Source organism: Aquarana catesbeiana, linkage group LG01 (assembly GCF_042186555.1).
Source record: "Aquarana catesbeiana isolate 2022-GZ linkage group LG01, ASM4218655v1, whole genome shotgun sequence".
Taxonomy (NCBI): domain Eukaryota; kingdom Metazoa; phylum Chordata; class Amphibia; order Anura; family Ranidae; genus Aquarana; species Aquarana catesbeiana.
This window is the reverse complement of record NC_133324.1, coordinates 280,245,520-280,269,196: the sequence shown is the minus strand read 5'-3', so window position 1 is coordinate 280,269,196 and position 23,677 is coordinate 280,245,520. Positions and strand designations below refer to the sequence as shown.

Here is a 23,677-nt window from a genome sequence, read left to right as displayed (position 1 = left end):
ACCCAGAAAGAGTTCCATGGATAACAAAGTATACCAAGGTCTGAAAAGCACTACAATGAGAAGCCCAATGCTTGTAGGTCACACTCCAAGCTAGCCCTGCAACTGTCCAGTCTATCCAGGCACAGCACCTACGGCTATTACTGAGGAACATCCATTCTGACAGCTGTGTGTAGAGACCAGTTCAGCAGCATGTTGTGGAGACTAGACTGAAGAAAAATAATCTTGACATAAAATAATTAGCCAGCTAAAAGATCAGAGACTTTTCTCAGCAGAGAGAAAATTCCTTGCTCTTTGACCCTACTAAAAAACCGAGGCATGCTGGGAGTAGGAGGGGTTGTACATGACATGTCTTTTTTTTGTCAGTGTCCAAATCCTTCTGTAGGCACCAGTATAACCCAACAGTCACAAAGAAATTCAGCCGTTGTGCCAGAATGAATGCTAAAAAAATTATGATGAAGACAGGGAAACAGAAAAATATAGTAGATTTAGGGCTGCCATATACAACTTGAATTTTCAGCTCATGTATTGGCTGAAATTCAACTGACTTTTTTCAAAGCACCCAGGTAGAAAATTGTCAGCTGAACAGCGCCTGCATAGCACTGTCCTGGTATTCAGACAGCCAGCACCCACGGCTGTCAGAATACTGGAACAGTTCTTGCATCCAACATCCGGCAGGGACGTTTCATTCATCTGCACTGTTTTGCGTGGATGGAGGAATCTGTTCAATTTCTTTTGTTGAGCTCTCAAGCTGAAGAAAAGATACATTTGTGTGTATGGCAAGTTTTAGACAGGAAACCCAAAATTGTATTAGTTCTTTAAAATAATCTCTGTTATTTGAAGATCGTAGACCAAATCCATTCTTTATTTTACCTGACTGCTGCCTTTGGAATGGAGCCATACAGCAGTGAGCTGAGTCCACGGTATAGCCCCTTTACACCATGACCCTGAACCGTCTGCTTCACACAATCCCCTGGAGAAGGAAAAAAAAAAAAACAATGTGAAAATACAAAACCAAATCACTTTCTCAAATATTCCAACAATAGTGGCCTACTTAGGGGGTGCTGTCTGTGCTGGGTACTGGTCGTCCAGCTTTTTTTGTTGTTTTGTTACAGTGCTGTCAAACAGGCAGAAGCCGTGCTTTAGTACTAGGATTATAAGCACTGCAGTGCCATTTCTGCCTGTTCAACAGAGGCTGTTCAGAACCAAAGCAAGGCTCTTCCTTTGCTCTGGTCACAAAAAGGGGGTCTGTACTGAGGGGTTAGCATGGGAAGGAGGTTTGTACTGAAGGGTTAGGCTGGGGGGGGGGGGGGCGGGGCTGTAGAGGGGGTTTAGGCTAGGTGGGAGGATTTAGGGCTGTGGGGGACAATCTGTACTTTTGGGAGATTGGGACTATTGGTTGATATATGTACTGTAGGGGATAAGGGCTTGGAGGAATTTGTACTGGGAGGAGGAAGTAATTTTGGTTGTGTGTATGGGGAAGGAGGAGGGGGTTGCAAAATGATAGGCCCCGAGTCCCAGATATGCTAGATATACATGTATATGATTACTATATATTTGCCTGATTACGGCTCAGATGATACTAATGTTTATACTGATATATTCATGATCTTTGTTTGGTAGATTCTGCACATAGAGAACCTCTCCTGATATGAGATATGTTACTCACCTATTCCTCGGTATCTTGGCGGGTTTGCCTTCTCATCTAACTGTAGCTGGGTCTTTACATACTCTGTGGGAAATGTGATGCAGATCTCTATACCACCCGCAATTCCTCCTAAAACATAAAAAAAACATGTTCAGGCTGCAACATGGCCCCAACAGATAACGAATGCATTAAGTATTTAAACAGTAAATAAATTAACCCTGGAGGTGCAATCATTGAGATGCAAATATTCAGACAGCTGCAGGTATTGGCTATCGGAATACAATAGCCATTAGGGAAGATAATTTTTAACTTCTCTCGTTCACCCCCCATATTGAACTAGGAAAATTTATGCCTGTATAGTTCGTCTTACTCACAATATCTTTAGTGATATACTAATAGAAGACCACAAAAACCACATGAGATTTCAAATTGACGGCAGTGCACCCATTCCCTAAATTGAAGATAATGGCAGGTTTAGGGACAGAAAAAGAAAGATATTGGGGTTTATTTACTAAAGGCAAATCCCCTTTGCACTGCAAGTGCACTTGGAAGTGCAGTCACTGTAGATCTGAGGGGAACATGCAAAGGAAAATAAAAAACTCAATTTTTTCTTGTACATAATTGGATGATAAAATCAGCAGAGCTTCCCCTCATTTTAGTTCTTCTCCTCAGATCTACAGAGACTGCACTTCCAAGTGCACTTTTAGTGCAAAGTGGATTTGCCTTTCGTAAATCAACCCCATAGTGTTTTTATTTCATAGTAATGTTTACAGAAGGCCATTAATGTTTTCAAACTTTTAAATCTGAAAATATTTTAACCTCTTGAATGCTTTGGACATGTCTAGTAATTAAAAACAAGTTGTTTCAGTTTTGCGCAGCAGGCTCGTTGTTTTACTGTAAAGTGGTAGCCACCTGATCACTTTTACATGTCTTGCAGGTGCCCCACCCCCCACACCCATTGCTTAATGGGCCCTCCTGCTCCTTCAGGGAGTCCAAAGAACACAAAAACAACGTCAGGACAACAAGTTAGCTGGAGGAGATCTACTCAGCTAAGTGAGCACTTCTAAGTTCAGGGTTGTCAATATCCCGGGTAAACAGCTGATCAAGCACAGTTCTGTGCTTGATCCACTGGAGCAGAGGGTAGCGGAGACTAAAGGGGTCTAAGAGACTAAAAAGCACGTCAGTGGTCCAATGCTATTATGTAGAGCATTTGTAAAACAGGCCATAGACTGTTTGGATCTCGGTCGGTTCAGTAGGAACTGGCTGCGATCCGAACAATGTATGGGCAGGCTGAATGTACCCCAAATTGATTGATCGATCAACTTGGGTACAACCAGCCTGTTGAATTTTACATGCGATTATTGGTAGCGGCTGTTATAGTCACTAGCAGTAATCACTGTTTCTCCCTCTGGGAATGCACAATGGCTCCGCGGGAGGGATTCGTCCATTAACACTGACTATGTTGATGGAGGAATCAAGCGATTTTCATCCCTGCAACCACTCCATCTATGGCCAGCTTTACTCAAGCGTTAACCCTCTGAAGAGCAGTCTTTGGTGCATCACTCATCAGTATTACATCACCTCCTCACTGTCTGTTTTAACCTCTAAAAACCTGCACTGCAATTGAAAGCTCTGCATGCAGCTGCAGGGAGGCCCCATTCAAGTGAATGGGTTATATTTAGTAGGAGCTACTGCCTGCCAAGCGTGTCGGGGGGGGGGGGGGGATTGTTTTGAGCCCTATCTCTGTCCAGCCAGCTCCATGAGTGTGTCGGCCATCTGAGACTCTCCCTCCTGGTTGGCTGTTACACAGCAGCGGCACCATTGGCTCCCGCTGCTGTCAATCAAAGTCAGTCAGCCAATCAGGAGAGAGAAGGGGCGAGCCAGGCCGCAGCTCCGTGTCTACATGGACTCAGCTCGGAAGCCCCCATAGCAAGTAGCTTGGTGTGGGGGCACTTGACAGGCCAGGAGCAGAGAAAAGAAGGATCTGGGCTGCTCTGCGCATAACCACCATAACATGTTTGCTATCTTTACTGGAAAAAAAAAAAAAAAAACGACACTTTACAATCAATTTAAGAGGGAGCTGTTGGGGGGGGGCAATAAAAACATGGCTCCACCCTTTTTTTTTTTACCTCACCCCAACCACAAGTGTGAATGAGGCCTAAGCATTACGATCAAAATCAGGAGCAACTTTAGTAAATTGCAACTGTTTTTCATTTAGCAAAGATTTGCATTGTTTTTTGTATGCATTTGCAATTCTGCATAGCTAACTGCAGTGTGTTTGTTCAGATGTGTGACAGATATCGTATTTCCAGCAATTTTGCATTTCACACATGCACAAAAAAAAGGGTGTGTGAGCATGTTTTGTACTAGCACAATGTTACCTTTAAAGCAGTGAAAGTGGGATTTATGAATGGATCTGCAAAGTTGTATCGCTGTTGTTATTTGTATTAATAAAATAGTACAGTAAATGGACTGAGTTGGTACTGTATTTAGACTGTTGGTATACAGTCTGTGTATAAATCTATGGGGCTGGCCTCCTCCCAAAGAATAAGCATGACTCAGCACAGGCCACAGTTCTGCTTTCTGATTGGTGAAAAATACACAACACCCGTCTTCTTATTCAGCAATCAGACAGCAGGCATCCAGCACAATCATTTGGTCTGCAGCAACAAGAGTACTTATCTGGAATCACAATACAAATTTACTCCAAACTGCTATCTGCCTATTCTGTCCTATTTACAAACACTAGAACACAAAGAAAAAAAAAATCGTTTTTTTTATTTAGCTATAGCTATAAATACTCTCCTTTCATTAAATGAGTAATTGTTTTAAACATTTTTTTAGACTTTTTTTTTTTTTTTTAATAAATAATAATATAAAGGGTAACAAAATTGCACATGTACTGGACCAGTCAAAAAGTTCGGTTAGCACATAGAAGAGTGGATGGATATTTTCGAAGTCCAGTGTAAAGTCCACTCCACGACATATTTAAAAAGATATACTATAGCAACTAGTGTAATGTGTTGCTTAATGGAGGTAGAATGGTAATTTGCTTTGGTGCCGATGCGACTAGATGTGATTGGTTTGTATGTTATCTTTGATGGATGCGTACAGTTTTACTTATCAGGCAAAAATATCCCCTTTTTTCCAAGCTAAGGCACAGAAAGAGGAGAAAATGGCTAAATGGAAAATGGAGACAAAAAATTGTGTTTTTGTTTTTGACTGACAGGACGATCAGCGTTCAGACCGGTGCGATTTGACAGTTCCGGCAATGGAACCCTTCATATCACCATGACTCATGTCGCAGCAATTATGAAAAAGGTCCCTGCACTATTTTTGCCAATTTTATGTGCAACATACATGGACATCTGTGCATAAAATCGCACTGACATCAGCAAGCCGCACATGAAATCGCACTGACTGGCAGCTTTGAAATCACGCACAATTTCAAAGCTGCATTCAGTGTGAACGGGTGCCAAGATACTATAGGATCGAGTTACAACACATGTTGGGGGAGATTTGGATGTACCACACCATATAAACTATTACTTCTGTTCAGCATTCTCAGAAGTAAATAACAAACAAAAGCAAGTTGGGGATCATATTGTTTCCAGCGGTTTCTAGAGACAGAGGTAGCGGATGAACTGGCTTACTTAACCTCTTCCCCTCTGGAGCAATTTTTTCATTTCCACAGACTCTAAAACCTGCATTTGGCTTTTAAAGCAATAATAAACCCAAACATGTAATATATCGCAGCTTACCAATCATTAGATGCGGTGGCTGCATTCGGTTTTTATTCCCCATTTGTTTTTACCTGGCGATCTCTAGCTCACACTTTATAAGCAGCTACAGCTTTGTTCTTTTTTGGAAAAATGATTTACATAAACAAATAAAAGCTGACCATTGTAAATACCCTGTCAGTGATAAATGGTTTGTCTCATCCCTTGCTACATCTGCAAGAGAGTTTGTACTTGTTGAAAAACACACTTACTGGCAGGATCACCAACTGAAAATAAGGGAAAGAAAGCCTAAAAAAAGAAAACTCATGCAGCCACCACATCTAAGAATGTGTAAGCTGAAAAAAAACAAATGTTTGCTTTTGGGTTTAATATCATTTTAATCCCCATTTTTTTCTGTACAAAAAGAGTGCACCTGCGAAATGATGAAAAATTACAGTTACCCAAAATTATTAACAGTTGATGTTTTACAGCTTGTCAGTTTAGAGTTAAGCATAGAGCGACCTTAAATTTTTTTCTCACTGAATGTGTTGGGAATTGTAACGAAACGTCCCCACACTCCGCTTGAGTGCTTTCGTCATATACCGCTTCCTCCCAGTCTGAATATAGATAGATATCAGATATTCCAACCGCTCACAAGCACAAAACAAGACGATACATGTTTAGTTGCTGAACATGGACTCTTTTATTAGAACCAAAATACAAGTCTTATATACATACAGTAAAAGAGGAGGTTCCTCCCTCCTGCTCATATTACTCTAACAATACAGCTGTAACCAGAATTAACATGAGCTAATTAACTAATCCCTTAAAGTGGATGTAAACCCAATGTCATCCTTTCTAAACTACTGCCATGGGATTTATCTATAAGGATATACATGCCTCCTGCATGTATCTTTACCTGTCAAATGTCTCCCCTCTGTCTGTTATTAGACCCGAAAAACTGCATATTCTGTGGGTGGGTCTATTGTCTGGAGCTCGGTGGGTGGAGTCGTGATGTCAGTAGACTCCCCGCCCACCTCTACACTCCCCTTGTCAATATGCATTTTCTGCTGTGTATTTCTAACACTGAACTTCTGCTATGATCTCTAACATCCAGTGAAAAGACAGGAAAGTAACCACATGACTTCAGCATGCCAAATCATGCTGAGGTGTGGAACAGCCAATCCTTGCAGAGCTGCTGAAGAAAGGAGTGGGGGAGGGAATTAAAAAAATACTGCCTGTGTCTTAGGCTGTCACTCACAGCAAAGGAGAGTATTTGACAAAGTTTTTCTCAGTTTGTCAAGATTTCTCTCACTGAACAATAAAAGAGGATTGCTCAGAGATGGATTAACTCTGTGTGGCAAGACTGGGCTCAAATGATAGGAAATCTTATACTCTACAGTATGATAAAAAAAAATTTCGGATTTACATCCACTTTAAAGCAGCTGATGTGACTCTGTGCCCTCCTGAGCATTGTTATGATTAATCAGGATTTCACTACAGGTCAGACATGTTGTCACAAGCTTCACACATTAGTATAAACACAGGACACCTTCTCACAATAGCAGGAGCTACTTACAATTAACAATACAAATAGTGATCTCCCCCCCTCCTCAGCCTAGTAGGCAACAAACTATAGTAGGAGTAGACTGTCCGGCTCCTACCCAGTTCTAGAGGCCAAATGTGATCAGCTCTCTCAACGAACATGTTGAGTTCAGAATCAAACAAACCAAAGAATAGTCTTTACATATATCCTGGGAGATATTGTGGATAAATATTACTGTCCCATTTTAAGCAATCCAAGATATATTTTCTCAGTCACCCTGTGCCAGGATGGCACAGGGTGACTTAGACATAAGAGGTGCACGGGGAGCTGAAACATGGGTTTCCCAACCTTTCCAAGGGATTCTTGGTTCCACGGGCCCTCCTGTCATAGGAATCAAGCGATTTTCTTTCCTTTCAACCATGATGGAATGAAAAGAAAATCAGTCATCTATGAGCTGCTTTAGGCTTGGTTCACACTACTTGGCTGCGTTGTTGTTCTATTCTATAGGGCCAGGTTGCACTGTAAATCACATCAAAATAGCACAGGAGCTGAGCTGCACTGATGAGAACGGGCACCATTAAATATACTGCGATTTCTCCTGCCATGTGATTCTGTGCGACTCAAGTCGCACTAGTGTAAGCCGGCATTAAAGCTATGCATACTCGGTTCAGTAAGGGTATAATCTTATAGGGAGATTTTTGCTAAACCTAAAAAGGTCCCTTTAGTATAATATGGCTTTAAAGTAGTTGTAAATGAAGAAGGTTTTTTTTACCTTTATGCATTCTTTGCATTAAGGTATAAAAAACTTTCTGTGTGCAGCTCCCCCCAGCCCCCCCAATACTTATCTAATCCCAATCCAGCACTGTGCTCCAGAGCAGTGGCTCTCTCCTTTCTCTCTTCTCATTGGACATGGACACAATGGCTCCTGCTGCTTTTAATCACAGCCAGAGAGTAGATAGCAGGGATGAGCCATGTTGTGTATGTCAATGGACACACACAGCATTGCTCAGGATTAAGCCTTCATGAGTGCCTTCATAGCAAGTGGCTTGCTTTAGGGGCACTTGGCAAAGGGGAGGAGCCAGGAGTACTAGCATTGGACCCGAGAAGAGGAGGATCGGGGCAAATCTATGCGAAAACCATTGCACAGAGCAGGTAAGTATGACATGTTTGTTATTAAAAGAAAAAAAAAAAACACACTTTTAAAAATGCTTTAAAAGTACTATTTTAAATCCAAGTAACATCTACATCTGAAAATGCCTGGCCTTCATATTGACCCTTTTGTTTCAATATTTGGAACCATTCACTTGAATCAAGTATTCAGATAAGGACTTCTGACTTTGACATATTGTTCCAGATCAGTGACTAAAATATAGCATAACAGCAAAGCAACTAGCATTTTCAGAAAGAAGTCAGCCATGGATGACCCCTTAGGTTTCATTTGAGACCCCCAGGACAGTCTTCAAAATGGACAGATTTGTTGGGATCAGACCCATACACCCCAGAAAGATTCACAAACTGATATGACCACGTATGTCTTAGAATATATTGGTGAAAAAACACGAAGACTAGGTTCACACATATGCAAATTGGATGTGGGTTTTCTTTGCATCCAATTCGCATGACAGGAGAGTGTGACCGGCTCTCTATGGAGCCGGCACACACAGCTCCGGGGTGGCTGTGGGCTGCATTTAAAAAGGTTCCTGTGCGTCTTTGGTTTCCGATTCAAGAGCGAATTCAGACAAAAATTCGGACCTGGATCGGTGCACAGGGATGCATCGGGTTCCATGCTGTGAACCGTGGCCGCAGCAAGTGTGAACCCAGCCTTAGGCCTCTCTCACATGAGGCTGTCCGTTTTTTGATGGCTTGCTCAGCGGGAATCGATCCGTTGATCCCCGCTGAGCTGGCGGATAACAGGGATGGACCTGTCAGAGCTCTGCTCTCCTCTATGGGGGATCGGATGAAAACGGACCGCTTGTCTGTTTTCATCTGATCAACGGATGGAAAATAGGGCTTCCATCCGTCTGCATTTAGCGGATCGGTTGTCAGCGGACATGTCACCGCTGACGCTTGTCACTCCATAGAGGTGAATGGAGCGTCCGTTCAGGCCCCCCTGAAAAACTGACAGGCGGACCTGAACGGTCTGTATGTGTGAAAGGGGCCTTAGGCAAATCTGATCACATCTTTCTCTGTAGTCATCTTTAGATGGTATTTTTTCCAAAGATAGTCTTTTTGTAAATCAGCAGGAAAATAATTAAAAGAGCCAAATATCCCTGAGGATAAAATCAAGGCAGCAAAATATTTCACCGAGGGCAAAATGATTCTTTGTGATGAATAGACCTCACAGTCCCTATTACTATAGTAAACCACTTTCACATATTAGAGCACATTTCTTCTTCTTAAGTGCTTTTAGTCCTGAGGAGCAGTTGTAGATTCCAAATATCATATTTAATACAGACAATTTTGGTAAATGCAAGAATGGAGATATAAAACAGGAAAGGACCTCAGGCTTCTTTTCAAGAAAGGCAAGATGAAGGTGGGGGTAGAGAGGAAGTACTGTACAGAGATCATGCTGAAAACATGTGCAGACAAAAGGTGCTGGTTATAGGCAGTAAATGCCTTGGAAGACTCTATAAAGCACATGTACTCAATTACAGACCAAGAATTTGTGCTCATTTGTCATTGGAGGAATTCTGCTAAACAAGATATGCAACCAAACTTCAATTAAAAAACACATTCATTAAAGGTGAATGGATGCCAGGAGCCAGGATTCCAAAATGGACAAAATTAAGCAAATAGGATGATCCACAATCAGGGTGGATAAAAATTGATGATTTTTTTTTTATTTCTATCAAATTTATTTAAATAAAAGGCTTTTGGAGTAAAAATCTATCTAAAGATAGTTTTCTATTTAGAGCGGAGTTCCACCCAAAAACGGAACTTTCGCTTTAAGTGTCGGTGATCCCCTGACAAGCCACATTTGGCATGTCATTTTGTTTTGGGGGGAGCAGTGGGTACCCTGTTTTTACAGGCACCCAGCTCCCCACTTCCTGCCCTGGCTTCGCAGTGCTGGAAGGAAGATCACCTCTCCTCCCTCCCTCCCTGCAATCTTCTGGGACACGTCACAGGTCCCAGAAGATTGCCTGGCCATTCACAGCATGCAGCGCGGCTTGCGCCCGGCTGTGAAGCCACAGCCGGCCGCCCACAGTTAGAATGCCAGCGCCTCGGAGAGTTGGGGGAGAGGAGCGGGGCTTCGTTCACCCACATCGCTGGACTGTGGGACAGGTGAGTGTCCGATTATTAAAAGTCTGCAGCTAAACTTTTTGTAGCTGCTGACTTTTAAATGGGTGGAACTCTGCTTTAAGATACATTAATAATTTAGTTTATTCAGCATGACATGTAGCTTAGTTATGTAGCATGAGGCTGTATATTCTGCAATATTTACATTTTTGGTAAACTCATGAATCCAAGCTCTGCAAGCTGAGATAACATGCACTGCATTGATGCATTCACACAATTTCACAGTAACCATGAGATAAAACAAAGTTCAGAAATATTCCTTTATCCCATTGTTTTACAAATCTATGTACACTACAAACTGTATGATTGTTTGAAGAGAAATGCATCTGTACCAGGCTCTAAGTGTGAGGAGGAAGGGCAAGCAGTAATAATGAAAGTAAAACCTTCTAAGCCGCTTATAAACCTTGTGATCTTTCTGCACGCAGCTTGAAGTACTTTACTCCCTCCTTGAGGAGCAAAATGACAGAAGGCCGCCAAAGTGACAAAGTTTGGAAATATTTACTAAGGCCCCTTTCACACTTGTGCTACTCCAAAGTCACGCGATTTTGCTGCGATTTCGTGGGCGCGATTTGACAAGACAGTCATACCACTGTGGATCCGACTTTGCCCCACGACTTGAAGTACGACTTCAATGAGCAGGGACACGACTTTGATTACCAAATAATTCGGGGGAACTCAACGCCAATTTAGGCTTTTTGCTAGTATTTTTAATCATGATTGAAATCGACTTGATTTAAATCATATCCACCCTGTCCACAATCAACCGATGGGACCCAAGGTGGAAATATAACTGCGCCTAAACCCAATATCTCTATGGGATGGATGGATACCAAAAGCATAAGGTTCCAAGATGGATAGACCATGCAGTCAAAATGGTCCAGAAGTGCACTCAATAAGGGAAAACAGAGGAGGAACTCATAGTGTAGTATTAAAAGTTCAAGTTTTTAATAAAAGTTAAAACTACTTATAACAAGCAGGAGTAAACTTGCATAAAACACAGTCAAACACATGAAGCACCCTGGCCGGCGCAATTGCGTCAGATTGACGTGTGCATAGCAGCATGCTGTGAAATGCATTGGAACAGGTTGTGCTGCTTTAAATGTAGCATGTTTCATTTTCACCCAGTGACCACCAACAAAATGTGTTGGTGTGTACTGACCCTGATAAAAAAACAATGGATTTTGACTTTTTTTTACATTGGGCTTTTGTAGAGCAATGCAGCCCAATGAATGTGGTGTGAATGGGACCTAATAATGCCTGGATACTGAGCAGGTAGATTGCTTCCTGGGTGCATCCTAAATTCCATACCATACATTTAAGGATCCCAATTAGTGGTGACATTTCTATGCTATGCTGCAAGAAATCTCCCTGTGCAGTTATGACAAAAATAGGTACCACAGCGAAATCATTTGTTACAGCACATGAACTGCAGAGCATGTAATTATGGGGGGAGGGCAGGCCTGTGTTCTTGGATATGGTTTAACCATTGGTAAGCTTAAAGTGATACTGAACACACATTGTTTAATTTACAATGTCCCTTCTATTTCTGTATATGGATGATGGCACTGTATTTATTTTAATAAAAAAAAAAATCGAAGTATCTTTTTTCCAAATCGATATACAGCTGTCACATGACCCAGATCTTTCCCAGCCTGTCTGCAAGAAAACATAAGCAAGAGGAGCTTCTTGTACTCTGCTACTGGTCATATGTTCAAAATTAAATTGTCATACAAATAAATATTTGAAATCAAATCTTTATTATTTTTTTGGCAATAACATGATGTGGGCGGATTTCTGCCAGTCACAGGCTGTGTCACACCCCTTCAGTCTGTGTCTTAGAAACTGAGTTAGGTGAAGCCTCCATTAATCCATGTACTATCCCACCCCCATTGTGTTTAGCTGGTTAGTGGGCATAGAGGAGGCGTGAGGGAGTGGCCTGTCATTTACCACATGTATACGCTCACATGTGTGACTATATAGTCACATGGGCTGCTCAGATGTGATAGGGGGGAAATGCTCAGCATAGAAACTCACTGAAAACTGAGCATGTGCAGAGCTGCCAACAATGCTCTGCAAAATCCCTAGCTTAATTGGGGACTTGGACAGAAGTGGGAGATAGAGAGCAGCAGGATCAACCAGTTTTTTTGCAGAATACAGAAAACAAATCTCATAGTAACTGAGTGAGTATGAACATATTATACAGCAGGGGTAGGCAACCTTCAAGAGGTGGAGATCTACCTGAACAACATGGGAGAAGTCGAAGATCATTGGGCACAGTGTCGCCTACTCACACCTAATTTAAACATCTAATTGCCACGCTACCGTGTTGCAATCGCATGCATTGCACGGCAATCACGGGTTTAAATCAGGTGTTGAGGAGGCAACATCTCCCCTCCTTACCACCTGTCAAACACACTCTGATCGCTTTTCAGAGTAGCAGAAATTGTCAATGAGCCCTTAGTTGCATTTGGCAGTGGCACCCTTAGTAAAATTGGGGGGGGTGAAAACCCTGCCCCCCCCCCAATCCCTAACCCACTTTAGCTGCTGAGGCAGCAGCCAAAGGCGTACACATGCCGCAGCAGGAATTAAGCCCGCTGTTGCTTTTGGTGGGTGCTACCGCCTGCCAATCATGATCCATTTAAGTAAATGGGGCCACTCTGCAAGTGCCCCACAACTGCTGCATGCTTCTGCGAGGTCCAAGGGGTTAAAGCAGGTGGTGAGAAAGCAACACAATGCTGCCTACTTTAACCCGTTATTTGCAATACTGCACAAGGTTGCAGGGCACTTGCAGGGTGGCCTCATTCACTTGAATGGGTCATGCTTGGCAGATGCTACACCCATCAACTATGACAGGTGTATCCTGCTGCGGCTGTGACATGTGTACACCTCTGGCCACTGCACTGATTGGGGCGGTGGTAATAAAAACACATCTTAACTATGGGGTTTTACAATCACCAAAACTGCAAATGTAAGTGAACCGTGGGTGCAGTGCAGTGCATCTGCAACTTTTATTGGTTACCTGCACTTTGCCATAGATTATATTATATCCTGCAGGTGTGATGCACTTTCTGAAAGCACACCAAAACTGCAGCATTCAGAAAGTGCACCAAACCCACAGAATATAATAGAAGTCTATGACTAAGTGCAGCAAACCCGTAGGGAAAGCTGCAGGTACACTGCATTGCACCCATGGTGTGGATAAACCGCAGCACATCAGTGGGAAAGCAGCCCTATACTATTATGTCCAGTGTATTGCTTCACATTGACCTGAAGATCTCTTCTTTCCTGCTGTTGGGACCACTCTGGAGACCACTAGTAGGGATAAGAGATGGAGTGCAGTTGGTGTCACTCCACATGGGACAGGAGCCTGCACTACAGAGGAGGCATCGGCTTATGTGGCTCTTGTTCCCTACAACAGCTCCAACTTTACAAGTAGGAGCACTCTGTATTGCACTCTGTTTGATGCTCTGGGATGGTGGGTCAGCAAGCCTAGACCGCGGTCTATCAGTCACCTGGCCACGATCTACTGGTTGCTGACCCCCGTAACAGCATTTATTGTTTTTTATGATGTAAGTTTAGTGACACTTCAAGGGCAAACAAAACAGTGTTTAGTAGGCAAGTGAATCACATAGTACTGAGAAGCCTGAAACCAAAGTCACAGGATGATGTTTTGGTCTCCAGGGATAACACTGTCTGTATCCAGAAAGTGTCTAGCACAGAATGTGATAAACAGTCATGAGAATTTACAGGCAATGTACCCGTCACTGAATACCCCCAGAATGCAGAGGTGGGAACAAAACAGGAATTCCAGCACTGCATAAAGCTTGCAACACAGCTTTGGACAGGATTCTTTACAACAAATAAGCATTGTTTTATGCTAAATGCAAAAAAAAAAAAAAGCACAAAGTATCGATTTTATTCCCATTCTCTGTATATTACAGTTCACAGTATTAAACTATAATGCAATTGGCAAAACAGCAGGAATGTTCAACAATTATTTGTAAATGGTTTTTTTATTTTGTGTCTTGTTATATTTTTAAAAGGAGTATGCAATTTGTATCTGCCCATAGCGCAGTGTTAAGTCTCAGCATCTTTATCAGAATCAAAGTTTGTATAGCAAACTATAATATAGCTAAAAGGCTAATTTATTGTGAAACTATAGGTGGCTATAAACACAAATATGACCATCTAGATCAGATACCACCACACTTCTATGGATGGCTTCAGAAAGCTCTGGCTAACACACCTCTGGGAAGAAAGTGATTGGACAGGTTAGAAATCCAAAAAAGACAGCAGATCGGTCTGTGATGGGAGAGTCACTCCTTCCTCCTGTATAAACAGTATATTTAGTAATGCTTGTGTGTCCCAAGTATGCTGCTTACACTGGTGAAAACAATATTTTTTTTATGGATTATCCCTACATGTCCCTGAATTATAACCATGACCACTAAAACTAACCCTACTGCCATTCCCTTCAAGATTTATTGTTTTCTGTCATTTTGCCCATTCTGGGTTACTTTACACATCAGCAAATCTAAGAAGGGAGGCTGCAGTCAGTAAAAAGTACATATAGACATAGTCTGTGCACAATTCAGGTGAAGTTGATGGGATTGGGAGTCCCTCCCTTACTTACTGGCACCAGGCAATCTTTGCAGACACAAACCAACTCTAAGCCCCCTTTCACATCCCCACGATTTGACAGGTCAAATCAGAGCCTATTGCTGGCAATAGGAGCGTCCCAATCGGTGCAACGCCTACTTTGCGTGATTTCCAAAAGCTGTTCCTGCACTACTTTTGGTGACTTCGGGGGTGATTTCAATGGACATCTGTGCATGAACCTGCACAGATGTCATTCAAGTCAACCCCCGAAGTTGGACTGAAATGCGGATTTGAAATCGCACGAGTTCAGATGAACGATTTCAAAGCCGTGTTCGTTCTGAACGAGGGCTTATAATTATTAAGGCAGTTCCTTCTGAGAGAGAACAGGTACTTCTGTTCATCAAAAGACATGTCAAACTAGGGAGAAGGCTGGGAAGGTGGTTAAAGTGGAACTACATTCAGTTTGTTAAAAATATAAAATCAGCAGTTACAAATGCTATAGTTGCTGACCTTAAAAAAAAAAAAAAAAGAAAAAAGAAAAAGATACCTACCAGTCCATAAAGTCCAGTGTGGTCTTCCTTGTAGCAGATTTTTTGCCTGGGTTTCATCTCTGCGGCACCGCTAACTTGGATTTAGAAGCTGGTTGAAACTTCCTAATGTCTCACAGCCTTCTCCCCAGTGTGTGTGTGTGTGCAAAGTCACCAAAAAGGCAGTACAACCAGTCATCCTGTATGGGGCTCAGGTCCCATCAGTTCAACAGGGGGCACTGTACAGGGGAAACACTTGTGCTATCTTATCGGAGGCCCTGGGTATATTTCTGTACCGGGAACTTCCTACCTGAAAATATTCAATTCTGGAAATTGAACTCCTTGTGGCTCCCCCTACGGTGCAGCTGGCTTTTCCTCTACCTAACACAGACGTTCAGTTGCTGCAGCCAGAGGGGGATCTTTTTGTGCTCCCCCCTCCCACTAATCCTGTCACCCCCCACTTTCTTTGAACCCTGTGTGAATCCCCCCTTCCAAAACACAGCTCTGCTGGCTTCTCCTCCTCTCTCTTGCACTGGCTGCAGCTGCTTTGGGACACAGGAGTATCGCTGTCAGAATAGAAAGCAGGTAGGCTTTGTATCGTCTTCTTATCGCCTGCTTTAACCCCTTCATCCGCACACTTGAATAAGTTGTTTTTAACAGAGGAAATTATTACTACCATGGCTGCATAGAAAAGCAATGTGGCCACGGCATGTATTCACCCTCAGTCGCTGCTAAAGTGGGTAGCAGTTTGGGTACAGCACAGCTCAACTGCAGGGTTTAACTGCCTTATGGGCTCATTCACACAGGTACTCTGGCTGTGTGTGTGAGAGGTTTGTACATGCAGTTGGAATCACCTGTTACTCAATGGGGACACAGCGACTGTACGAACACAGCTGCAGGTCCTAATGCAAGACATGCCCATACATTCATTATTTTTTTCCTTCAGGCTGGGTTCACACCTCCGACGGATGTGGCTTGCAGCAGGGGTCCGGTGCGTCCCTGTTCTCCATTTCAGGGCCAAATTTTTGCCTGAATTCAGCCCTGAAACGGAGCCAAAGACGCACAGCGTTCCTGTGCAAGCCGCAACAGAGATATGTGAGCCGGCTCCATAGAGAGCCGGTCACAATCTCCTGTCTTGCAAATTGGATGTGGGGAAACCCGCATTCCAATTCGAATAGGTGTGAACCTGGCCTCAATGAGCACTGTGCTATTTTGTTCTGATAGTGGGGAGCCTACCTGGCTATCAGAAAACAATGATCAGTGCTGCCAGCTATAGCCAGTGGCATTGATTGATCAGGAAAAACCCAACAGGTTGGTTGGTTAGTTATCATATCCCCATTCAAAGATAAAGAATGGGTAAGTCTGGTGTTCTGCGTGGTAACCACAAAAAAGCTGAAATAAATATGTGAAATTACCTCTGCCCTAAATTACCATGTAGCCTCACTTGTACTAAACTACTTGTACTTGTTTTTCAACCTTCCCTAGCACAGGAACAAAGGTGAAAGTACAACTCTCATTCAAAGTGGACTGAGAGTGGCTGATCAGCATATCAGCAACAGAATATTGTGAAATGTTCCATGTAAAGTAAAGGTTTAGGCCTTCGAAACACACATACACTCTTATTTCAAGGCATACAAATGTGTTATTTACACAGTGTAAATCAATCTTTAGAGCACAAGGGCTGCTTGCACATTTCAGGGTCAGGCAACACTAGTCTACTATTTATTTTTTATTCAGCCAACTATGAATTAAAAACTTAAAGCCCTGCAATTGGTTTCACCCTGTTCATCTGCATGATACATGTTATTGTAGTAACTTCAAAATAAACATTATTTAAATAAGAAGATGTACCCTAAAGGTCTGTACACACGGGCCGAATATCAGGCGGCATTGCCCGGATCAATAGAAACTGGCCGACATTCTGCCCGTATGTATGGCTGCCGGCTTCTGTCGAAGGGACATGACTGAAAAAGGTCTGTCTATCGGCATCCGATCAATGTCGCAGCACTAAGCGTGGACCGGTGTGTTCTGGTGGGGGTGGGGGGGTCAGAACACAACAGCACAGTGGGGAGATCGCTGTACTAATATTGGATAGTTAATACAGTGGCTCTCCTCGAGCTCTTCAGTTTTTTTCATTCAGCCCACTGGGTTGAACAAAAAAAGAAACTAAGTGCGTACTAGACTTTGGGCCTGATTCACACTAGTGCTATTTCACAGTTTTGCATGACAAGGGAAATCACATTGTGTTCTGCTTATTATTGTTTAATGAAAATTAAAAACATTGTTGCAAAGTGCCAAAATACAAATAGGTCCATATTAGGTTGCTACACCTCCTGTGTTATGTATGACACACATAAACATTTAAAAAAATGTTTTGTTTTTTTTTTTATGTACAGCTGATTATAGGGCAAATACTCCACAAACAGAAGGGCCAAGGGCTCCTAACAGATTCCAACATAGTTAAATGTAACAAGTGGCATACTACCATACTACTGAATAAAAACAGATGTGGATGAGGGTGCTTTCAGCAGCGGAATCGTTTTCTAATTCCATTTCTATAGGTAACATCCTTAGGGGCACATTCCATGTGTTCACTTACATGTGCCTCAGTAACAGGGGGGGAATGGTAACTACCCATGCCTAATTGGTGTGTACATTGAAGGAAGACACATATGCCCACATCCTGTTTTCATCCTTTAGTCAACTGTCACATAGGTAGTAATCTTTACTTCCCTCTAAAAAAGCAATCTTAGGTGGTTCACTTTTCAGCGGGTGGTAGAGCAGTGACTTTCAGGGGTTCAGGAGGATATCCTGAAAAACTCAGGCCTGGTTCACACCTATGTGTTTTTGGAACGGGTCAGGGACATTTTTAAATGCAAAAACTGTGCTTTTTGGTTCAATAGACTTTAATGGAGAAGTTGCAGAAAAGCATGTAGTGCGTTTTTGCCACAATTTGCTTTTTTTTTAATCTGCCCAACAACTATTTGGAGAATGCAAAACGCATCAAAAAATTTGTGAAAAACGTGTGCAAAAATGGATCAAAATTAAACTGCATAGGTGTGAACCAGGCCTGAATGCATGTTTTATCCTAATAAACGCATGTTTTTTGTTATTGCCATGTTTCATCCCTAGGGGAATTTTGTATTGAAATCCAGTGCCACAACCATGCCAAGCATTTGGCTCATAGTTGTGGCAGGATCCAATTGTCCTCAATGGCTCAGTTAAATTTCTGTTCCATAGTTGGCCCATGTGAAAGGGACCCAAGTGTCCACTGAAGTCACTATGGGTATAGGGAGATGTACAATACATAGGATATTATTATTTAAGGTACTTTCATAGCGCCGTCAATTTACGCAGTGCTTTACATATACATTGTACATTCACATCAGTCCCTACCCTCAAGGAGCTTACAACCTAATGTCCCTAACTCATATTCATATAATAGGGGCAATTTAGACAGAAGTCAATTAACCTACCAGCATGTCTTTGGAGTGTGGGAGGAAACCGGAGTACATGGAGGAAACCCACACAAGCAAAGGGAGAACATGCAAACTCCAGGCAGGTAGTGTCATGGATGGGATTCGAACCAGCGACCATTTTTACTGCTAGGCAAGAGTGCTACCCCCTACACCACTGTGCCACCCTCATATATTTTCCTGTTGTACTTGTGTGCAGGACAAATATCTAAGTACACACAAAAAGCTTGTTTGCATGTTCTCTCTGTGCTTGCATGTATTTCCTCAGGTTACTCCAAAGACATGCTGGTAGGTTAATTGGCTCCTGTCTAAACTGGCCCTAGTATGTGTATGCATCAGTGCAAGATAAGGACCTTAGATTGTAAGCTCCTTGAGGGAAGGGACTGATAGGAATGGGCAGTATGTAAAAGCAATGCAGAAATTGTTGCTGCTATATAAACGCCTGTAATAAATAAATACTTCTGTACTACCCCCTCTCACTGCCATGGTAGGCTTTAGGTTAGTGGTTGACCCATGTGAAAGGGTGTCCACTAAAGCCTCTCTATGGGTATAGGGAAATGTATTTTCCTGTGGGGTTTGTTGAATGCAAGACACTCCATTCAGGGCAGGGACTGATGTGAATGTACAGTATGTAAAGCACTGCATAAACTGTCGGTGCTCTATAAATACATTTAAGAAACAAATACTTGCATTAATTGTGGATATTTTTAATATGCTGGTAATCATCTTAAACAGATGCAGTAATTCATTAAATGAATCTTTTGCATTGCTTGGGATGTGCTGTTATCCATATTACACACCGAGAAGCGAGAAATCATATTTTCTTCAGAAAATACCGAAAGCCAAAATGTAAGCTGTGGTTATCTCTGCATCAGAATTGTATATGCCCCATTTTAATGTTTGTTATGGTGTGCTGATTCGGTCAGCAGTGTGCAGCATTCATTCACCAAAATCCTCCATGTCCTTGACCGAGGAACACAGTTATTTCCATCAGGACAGCTAGCTAACACATGCCATGAGAATGGGCAGTTACTTGGTTTCTAATAAAAGGTACATGCCAACACAAACTGCTCTTGGTCTGGATGAAGGCTGGATTTGCCTATCCACACAAGCAATGTGGATGCAGGAATCACTGTAACAGTGGTCACATGATTGCTGATCCTTCCTGCCCCGCCCCGCGTGTTCAGGACTGTTGAAAGGGCAGCCATGGCTGGCAGGATGGGGTTAAAACTGTAAATTATATACTATTATATACTTTTTTGAATTACTATTATTACATATGGATACGTATTTACATGAAGTTGGTGAATTGTACATGCTTATCTGAATCATTCTTATAGACCCCACTCACACTTGTGCAACTTGTCACTTGATGTCCAAAGTTGCATGACAAGTCACACCCCATGTTTTCCAATGATGACCATTCATATACGGGCAACTTAAAGTCATAGCGACTTCAAACTATGGTCATGCACTACTTTGGTCTGACTTTCATGCAACTAGGGGGACCATAGACTTCAATGTTAACCTTCAAAGGTTGCATGAACGTTGTACCTGAATGTTCTACATGCAACAGTGGGTCCGACTTTGCAGATTGACAACAATTCACATCCAAGTTGCACTCATCCAAAACTGGCTCTAAGTTGCACTCCAAAGTCATGTAACTTTGGAGTCCTACAAGTGTGAATGGAGCTTAATGCCTGGTACATACGGTGAGATTATCGGACAAATGATTGTCCGTTTTCTTTTTACATGCTAATCTCATATCGAAAATGAAGAGTTTATTAAAGTTATGAAAATTCTTGTACGACAGAATAAAAATGTGGAAGTGATGTCATGTGTTGTAGTGTATTTGTATTGAATTTGCAAATGACAACTGTACTGATTAAATGAAAATCGTAAGATCTGGAATCATATGAGCAAAATTTCTGTGCTGGTCCCATTGGATAATATTGGATGAATTGTGACGAGCTCTCGAAAGCTGCGTACTAACGATCAGATTATTGTACAATTGATTTGAATGCGGTATTTTATAATGCGATTTTCTGATTGTGTGTATTAAAACATTAAACACTGGCCATTCCCTGCAAACAATAGCACAATGCAGGAAACTCAAATAAAACTCACTGTTACAATTGATTAAAAGTATTACTGTTTGACCAGGACAAACAATTCATTAGTGCAATGGGTAAAGAAATCCATGTGTGACCAGGGCAAACACAAGTGAGCCCCAAGATGATCTGTGCCAGTGTCATGTGTGTTACATGTGTGTTAGATGACACATGATGAGTGTAGTGAGAGGTGTGATGATGACAGCAGGCACTCCTATGAGATCCTGGCAGGGGAGGACAGATCGGAGCTCATTCATTGCCTTCAATGGCAGTCCTCATACATTCCTGTATGGAGCTCCAGGCAGGGCTCAGCCGATCACACAGGTTTATATGAACGATGTACAGATCGGGGACATCTCTGTCCCCTCCACTCATCACAAGTGCCACCTCCGCACTCCACTTGTCTGACACCAGCCAGGGACTGCAGTCACACACGGAGGACCCGGCACCACCACACACAGCGCTTACCTGCTAGAATGGCTTTGCCTGGGTGGGTGAGCTTGGCACCTCCGGCGGGTGCAGCGGCTGCCAGGCTGCGGTGTCCTGAGAGAACGGAGAAGGGGGCACCGGGAAGAGCGCAGAAGAGGGGGGACAGTGGGGTACGGCCATTGGAGGACATGGCTGGGTGAGGAGAGTGCCGGGCTCCGGGATGAAGGCTCAGGAACGGGGCTCCTCTGGTTCCGGCAGCCACCGTGTCCGGGATCCGGGGAAGGGGTGGGGCTGCAGAGGCTGCCTCCCGTCCTCTACCACGCCCAGTCCTGCGTAACCGGACTGACTGCACCGCCCTGAGGGGAGGACAGGGGACAACTACATCCCCACCTACTGTACAGAGCACTACAGTGTACTAAGTGCCACCCCGAGGGGAGGACAGGGGACAACTACATCCCCACCTACTGTACAGAGCACTACAGTGTACCAAGTGCCACCCTGAGGAGAGGACAGGGGACAACTACATCCCCCACCAACTGTACAGAACACTACAGTGTACCAAGTGCCACCCTGAGGAGAGGACAGGGGACAACTACATCCCCACCTACTATACAGAACACTACAGTGTACCAAGTGCCACCCTGAGGGGAGGACAGGGGACAACTACATCCCCACCTACTGTACAGAACACTACAGTGTACCAAGTGCCACCCTGAGGAGAGGACAGGGGACAACTACATCCCAACCTACTGTACAGAACACTACAGTGTACCAAGTGCCACCCTGAGGAGAGGACAGGGGACAACTACATCCCCACCTACTGTACAGAACACTACAGTGTACCAAGTGCCACCCTGAGGAGAGGACAGGGGACAACTACATCCCCACCTACTGTACAGAACACTATAGTGTACCAAGTGCCACCCTGAGGAGAGGACAGGGGACAACTACATCCCCACCTACTGTACAGAACACTATAGTGTACCAAGTGCCACCCTGAGGAGAGGACAGGGGACAACTACATCCCCCACCAACTGTACAGAACACTACAGTGTACCAAGTGCCACCCTGAGGAGAGGACAGGGGACAACTACATCCCCACCTACTGTACAGAACACTACAGTGTACCAAGTGCCACCCTGAGGAGAGGACAGGGGACAACTACATCCCCACCTACTGTACAGAACACTACAGTGTACCAAGTGCCACCCTGAGGAGAGGACGGGACAACTACATCCCCCACCAACTGTACAGAACACTACAGTGTACCAAGTGCCACCCTGAGGGGAGGACAGGGGACAACTACATCCCCACCTACTGTACAGAACACTATAGTGTACCAAGTGCCACCCTGAGGAGAGGACAGGGGACAACTACATCCCCACCTACTGTACAGAACACTACAGTGTACCAAGTGCCACCCCGAGGGGAGGACAGGGGACAACTACATCCCCACCTACTGTACAGAGCACTACAGTGTACCAAGTGCCACCCTGAGGAGAGGACAGGGGACAACTACATCCCAACCTACTGTACAGAACACTACAGTGTACCAAGTGCCACCCTGAGGAGAGGACAGGGGACAACTACATCCCCACCTACTGTACAGAACACTACAGTGTACCAAGTGCCACCCTGAGGAGAGGACAGGGGACAACTACATCCCAACCTACTGTACAGAACACTACAGTGTACCAAGTGCCACCCTGAGGAGAGGACAGGGGACAACTACATCCCAACCTACTGTACAGAACACTACAGTGTACCAAGTGCCACCCTGAGGAGAGGACAGGGGACAACTACATCCCCACCTACTGTACAGAACACTACAGTGTACCAAGTGCCACCCTGAGGAGAGGACAGGGGACAACTACATCCCCACCTACTGTACAGAACACTATAGTGTACCAAGTGCCACCCTGAGGAGAGGACAGGGGACAACTACATCCCCACCTACTGTACAGAACACTATAGTGTACCAAGTGCCACCCTGAGGAGAGGACAGGGGACAACTACATCCCCCACCAACTGTACAGAACACTACAGTGTACCAAGTGCCACCCTGAGGAGAGGACAGGGGACAACTACATCCCCACCTACTGTACAGAACACTACAGTGTACCAAGTGCCACCCTGAGGAGAGGACAGGGGACAACTACATCCCCACCTACTGTACAGAACACTACAGTGTACCAAGTGCCACCCTGAGGAGAGGACGGGACAACTACATCCCCCACCAACTGTACAGAACACTACAGTGTACCAAGTGCCACCCTGAGGGGAGGACAGGGGACAACTACATCCCCACCTACTGTACAGAACACTATA

General features: G+C 43.7%; 1 protein-coding gene across 1 annotated transcript in view; it reads right to left on the bottom strand.

Moving 5' to 3' along the window:
- Nucleotides 1-21,660, bottom strand: part of SLC25A1 (solute carrier family 25 member 1) — a 41,539-nt gene extending 19,879 nt beyond the window's left edge. Inside the window, exons 1-3 of the mRNA XM_073629128.1 lie at nucleotides 21,389-21,660; nucleotides 1,667-1,774; nucleotides 871-970 (exon numbers count right to left, since the gene is read on the bottom strand). Of these exons, the coding sequence (XP_073485229.1) occupies nucleotides 871-970; nucleotides 1,667-1,774; nucleotides 21,389-21,539 (359 nt within the window). The 5' untranslated portion in view covers nucleotides 21,540-21,660. The remainder of the gene's footprint in view (nucleotides 1-870; nucleotides 971-1,666; nucleotides 1,775-21,388) is intronic.
- Nucleotides 21,661-23,677: the final 2,017 nt, after the last annotated feature.